The 6000-nt window shown below is 45.5% G+C and overlaps 1 protein-coding gene across 2 annotated transcripts in view; it reads left to right on the top strand.

Moving 5' to 3' along the window:
• The first annotated feature begins 4339 nt into the window (after positions 1-4339).
• The window catches only part of sv2ca (synaptic vesicle glycoprotein 2Ca), a 31867-nt gene continuing 30206 nt past the window's right edge, over positions 4340-6000 (top strand). For both annotated transcript variants that reach the window (XM_063017676.1, XM_063017675.1), the window contains exon 1: positions 4340-4922. In XM_063017676.1, coding sequence (XP_062873746.1) covers positions 4340-4922 — 583 coding nt within the window. The remainder of the gene's footprint in view (positions 4923-6000) is intronic.

The following is a 6000-nucleotide window of genomic DNA, read 5'->3' as shown; positions in this document are numbered from 1 at the left end:
TACTGCTGCACAAGTCCAGTTGTGAAATTTCCTCGCTACTAATTATTCCACAGTCAACTGTCAGTGGTATTATAACAAAGTGGAAGTGATTGGGAACGACAGCAACTCAGCCACGAAGTGTTAGCCACGTAAAATGTAAAATGACAGAGCGGGGTCAGCGGATGCTGAGGCGCATAGTGTGCAAAGGTCGCCAACTTTCTGCAGAGTCAATCACTACAGACCTCCAAACTTCATGTGGCCTTCAGATTAGCTCAAGAACAGTGTGTAGAGAGCTTCATGGAATGGGTTTCCATGGCCGAGCAGCTGCATCCAAGCCTTACATCACCAAGCCCAATGCAAAGCATTGGATGCAGTGGTGTAAAGTACACAGCCACTGGACTGTAGAGCAGTGGAGACGTGTTCTCTGGATTGACGAATCACGCTTCTCCATCTGGCAATCCGATGGATGAGTCTGGGTTTGGTGGTTGCCAGGAGAACAATACTTGTCTGACTGCATTGCGCCAAGTGTAAAGTTTGGTGGAGGGGGGATTATGGTGTGGGGTTGTTTTTCAGGAGTTGGGCTCGACCCCTTAGTTCCAGTGAAAGGAACTCTTAATGCTTCAGCATACCAAGAGATTTTTCATGCTCCCAACTTTTTGGGAACAGTTTGGGGATGGCCCCTTCTGTTCCAACATGACTGCGCACCAGTGCACAAAGCAAGGTCCATAAAGACGTGGATGAGCGAGTTTGGTGTGAAAGAACGTGACTGGCCTGCACAGAGTCCTGACCTCAACCCGATAGAACACCTTTGGGATTAATTAGATCGGAGACTGCGAGCCAGGCCTTCTCGTCCAACATCAGCCAGCGTCTGACCTCACCAATGCGCTTCTGGAAGAATGGTCAAAAATTCCTGTAAACACACTCCTAAACCTTGCCTTGCCAGAAGAGTTGAAGCTGTTATAGCTTCAAAGGGTGTCCAAAATCATATTAAACCCTATGGATTAGGAATGAGATGTCACTCAAGTCTGTCACATATCTTCAAACTGATAGTCCAAACCTCTACCTACTAGGCTGGTATAAATTTGGCATAAAATGCATTTTAGGTTATAAAGCTTTTTGTAAGACAATAATTATAGTATCAAATAACATCAGCCGGGTGTAGTGGTCCCAAAAAGGACTTACAATTTACGATTGTTGTTCTGGCGTTTTTGTTTTACACACACTAGTACGATTAGAAGCACCATATATCATGTAGACAGAAGATTATCTTGTGTGCAAAGCCTGTTTTCAATTCCCTTGTGCATTATTACATTTAAACTTTGAGCTAACTGTACCAAGCCTTATTCAATAAGCCGTGTGTACTTATTTTAGATGCAGGGCTGCACGTTTCATAAACAAACCTTTGTGTAACTCAGGAAACTGGCACATACATACTGTGAGAAAAAAATCTGTATATATTTACCCCTTTTTTATTTAATATTTTTCCAGTCCATGTAGCCACTCAATGCATTTTACTTAATTTTGTATTTGAATATAAGGGAAATATATTTATAATCATAAAAAGCTAATAATTAATGGAAAAGAAGTATTTAGGTACCACTAATTCATAATATTAGGCAGGGGCAGTTACCAGGACAGTGGTAGCTCAGTGGTTAAAATACTGCAATAGTAATTAGAAGGTTGCCGGTTCAAGCCTCACCACTGCCAAGTTGCCACTGTTGGGTCCCTGAGCAAGGCTCTTGACCTTCAATTGCTCATGTCCAGTCATTATTGTAAGTTGTTTTGAATAGAAGTGTCTGCAAATGTAAATGCATTAACCACCTCATTGTTTCTACACTTACTGTCCATTTTATCAGCTCCACTTACCATATAGGAGCACTTTGTAGTTCTACAATTACTGATCTGTTTCTCTACATACTTTTTTTTAACCTGCTTTCACCCTGTTCTTCAATGGTCAGGACCCCCACAGGACCACCACAGAGCAGGTATTATTTAGGTGGTGGATCATTCTCAGCACTGCAGTGACACTGACATGGTGGTGGTGTGTTAGTGTGTGTTGTCACCAGCCAAGTTGGCTGGGAAGTGGCCGCTGTAATAGCGCTCCAGACAGCGGAATGCGACGCTGTCACCAGCGGTTTACGCTGGGAGGGGATCGCGTTCCTCTGGGCGCGATAACAGGATCTCATGGTGGCGGCGGCACGGCGGCTCGACGGCTCGGCGGCAGCGGCCCGACGGCGACCTGAAGGCAGCGACCAGGCGGCGGCGGCGGCACGACAGCGGCGCCTCAAATGGCGGCAGCTTGGCGGCGGCGGCGGCCTGGTGGCGCCCCAATACCGGTGGCCCGGCGGCAGCGGCACAGCGGCGGCGGCACAGTGCGGCGGCACAATCTAGAGATAAAACAAATAAAGAAACATAAAAGGGCACCGCAGTGCCAAACAAACTGAAAGAAAGAAAAAGGCCAACAAACGCAGAAGATGCGACGGCTGCAGCTCTGCGTCTATCCCTTAAATAGGGGAAGGCACAGGACACAGCTGCAGCGCATTCGCCCTAACGAGCTGGCCAGGTATTTCAGCCAGCTCGTTCACTGCTCTGTAAGGCCTGTGGCGTCAGGGAGAGATGGCACATTCCCCTGACGCCACAGAACCTAACACAAAGTGGTGGTTTTAACGTTATGGTTGATCAGGGTATGTCTAAAAACAAGACAAACCTTCAAAACCTTGGAAAGGGAAGGACTTGTTGGAAAACCGTTGTCCCTTATTTACCCTAATTACCCTAAACAGGTAATCTGATACAGTTCACACAAATTAATAGATTCACTTGGTGTCTTTAAAACAAGAACTCGAAACAGATTATCATCTTATAGTTATACCTGGCATTATTGCTATGTATTGGGGTGGGCGAATCCCTATGAATTGGCATCCTTTCCAAAGTTCATTCGTGTCTTGCGTCCAGTGTTTCTGAGGAAACCGGAATCACCGCAACCTTAAGCAGGATAAAATCATGGTAAATATGTAATGAATCAACAAATGATTGCCCACAGAGACCCTCCAGTATTTATCACAGGTGGGGGCAAATCTGGAGCTGATTTACACCATAAGGAAGCTGGCAGAAGGTGTTTTGGCACCGACTATAAAGTGCTCTTGGAAGAACTTCATGTTCAGACGAAGGCGTAATTAAATGGGTAGCTTAATGCAAGATGAACATTAGACGGTTTACAAAGCTATTCCTGTCATTATGGAGCTTCTCCAGCTCTCAGTAAAGACCAAAATCTTTAAATAGGACAAACTTGGAACTGTAGTATATGGTAGCCTGCTGAATTTTTTTCAAGGGCATAGTGACAACTTATCCAATATGTTACAGAGAAAAATAAAAATCTTTATCTTCAGCTGAGTTTTTATTTTTATTTTTTTTATTATTATCTATTTTCCAATTTTTCTCCCCTATTCTAGTCGTGTCCAATTACTGACCGCTGAGGACGCCTCTCAACTGACATACGCCCCCTCCGGTACGCACAGTCAGTACAGACTGCATTTTTCACCTGCACGAATCGAGTTCATACACTAATGGACGCTGTGTACGGAGGGTCACACCCCCATCAGCATTATTTCTCAGCCCTGTGCAGGGGCCGCAGTCGTACCAGTTATGAGGACCTATGATCCGACTCTCTACCCTCTAACTCCGAACAACAGTCAATCGTTGTTCATGCTGCTGCCCAACCCGGTCGGAGAGGTAGAGTCGAGATGCGATGCATTCAGAACCCCAACTAGCGTACTTTACCGCTGCGCCACCTGAGTGGCTCAGCTAAGGGTTTTTAGCAAAAGAGTTCTTGTGTCATCTGTCCATAAGCTAAAGCTAAGGTGTACTTAAGTTATTTAGTGTTAAGTGTCCACATTTTCTAATTGTGGAAATAAGTTAATGTGGAAGTCTGTAATAGTGACGTCAACCAGGCGAGATGAATAGCCCCAGTGCCCTCTGCTGTTTAAAGTGAATATGGATTCATTATACATGTAAACCGATTTGAATCGTTACACATGTGAATCGATTTATAACTGTCTTGTGGTGCATCGTTACATCCCTACTAAATATACATTTATGCAAACATGCTCAACTACAAAGAATATTTTGCTTGTTTAAAATAGGCAATCTTGCACATTTTAATAAATCAGGGCCTTAAAGTAATACACAGAGCCATTTAATAAGATCCAGTGTGTTAACCAGGCTGTACTGTTTGTTGTCTTACGCTATTCTTAATAATAATAGTAATAATATTTTTCTTTCTTCTTTAGACCCATCCAATGAGAGCCAAGGAGTTTGACGCTCATCAGTCGTGATAACAGCACCTTCCTTTCCAAATCTTACCATGGATTTCTCAGACCCCCAGGACACAAACCTCATTAGGGGAGCCAGAGACATGGCAAAGGAGGCCAAAAAACAAGCCTCCAAAAAGGTCAACAAGGTCGTCGACCGAGCGTCGGAAGAGTACTCGCACAGCCGTGCCTACCAGCGCTTCCAAGACGAAGACGACGACTACTACTCGCAACCCGCGGGCAACTACACAGGCAATCACACCATCGAAGAGGAAGGTTCCAGCGACGCCACCGAAGGCCACGATGACGAGGACGAGATTTATGAGGGCGAGTACCAGGGAATCCCAGGAGAGTTCGGGCTCAGGGACGGGCAGGTGGCTCTGGGACGGCCTGTGGCGGATGTCCTGAAGGACCAGAAGGAGCTGGAGAGTGAGAGGCAGGCGGACGAGGAAGAGCTGGCGCAGCAGTACGAGCTGATCATCCAGGAGTGCGGACACGGCAGGTTTCAGTGGCAGCTGTACTTCACGCTGGGGTTGGCGCTCATGTCCGACGGTGTGGAGGTGTTTGTGGTGGGATTTGTGCTGCCCAGTGCTGAGACAAATATGTGCCTGCCTGATTCGAGTTCCGGATGGTTAGGTGAGAGATGTTTAAATTCATTAACCAATCATAACATTAAAACCACCTCCTTGTTTCTACACACACTGTCCATTTTATCAGCTCCACTTACCATATAGAAGTACTTTGTAGTTCTACAATTACTGACTGTAGTCCATCTGTTTCTCTGCATGCTTTGTTATCCCCCGTTTATGCTGTTCTTCAATGGTCAGGACCACTACAGAGCAGGTATTATTTGGGTGGTGGGTGATTCTCAGCACTGCACTGACACTGACATGGTGGTGGTGTGTTAGTGTGTGTTGTGCTGGTATGAGTGGATCAGACACAGCAGCACTGATGGAGTTTTTAAACACCTCACTGTCACTTCTGGACTGAGAATAGTCCACCAACCAAAAACATCCAGCCAACAGCGCCCCATGGGCAGCATCCTGTGACTACTGATGAAGGTCTAGAAGTTGACCAACTCAAACAGCAGCAATAGATGAGCGATCGTCTCTGACTTTACATCTACAAGGTGGACCAACTAGGTAGGAGTGTCTAATAGAGTGGACACGGTATTTCAAAACTTCAGCAGCGCTGCTGTGTCTGATCCACTCATACCAGCACAACACACACTAACAGACCACCACCATGTCAGTGTCACTGCAGTCCTGAGAATGACCCACCGTCTAAATAATACCTGCTCTGTGGTGGTCCTGTGGGGGTCCTGACCATTGAAGAACAGCATGAAAGGGGGCTAACAAAGCATGCAGAGAAACAGATGGACTACAGTCAGTAATTGTAGAACTACAAAGTGCTTCTATATGGTAAGTGGAGCTGATAACATGGACAGTGTGTGTAGAAACAGGGAGGTGGTTTTAATGTTATGGTTGAGCGGTGTATATATAAACTCGAAATCTTGAATGTGGGACGTAAAGACAAAGGTGAAATATAAGAACTATTCTATAGAACTGAATAGAATAGCACACGCAGACTACAAAAGCCGAATCCCGAACGTTTGGTTTGGAGAGACCCTTGTGGGCATCACATGGCATGCCCTTTTTTTCTTTCATGCTTTTTCTTTCCCCTTTGTCCTTCCACTGCTACTGGCTTTTAAGAC

Source organism: Trichomycterus rosablanca, chromosome 21 (genome assembly GCF_030014385.1).
Source record: "Trichomycterus rosablanca isolate fTriRos1 chromosome 21, fTriRos1.hap1, whole genome shotgun sequence".
Taxonomy (NCBI): domain Eukaryota; kingdom Metazoa; phylum Chordata; class Actinopteri; order Siluriformes; family Trichomycteridae; genus Trichomycterus; species Trichomycterus rosablanca.
This window is presented reverse-complemented; position numbering and strand designations above follow the sequence as displayed.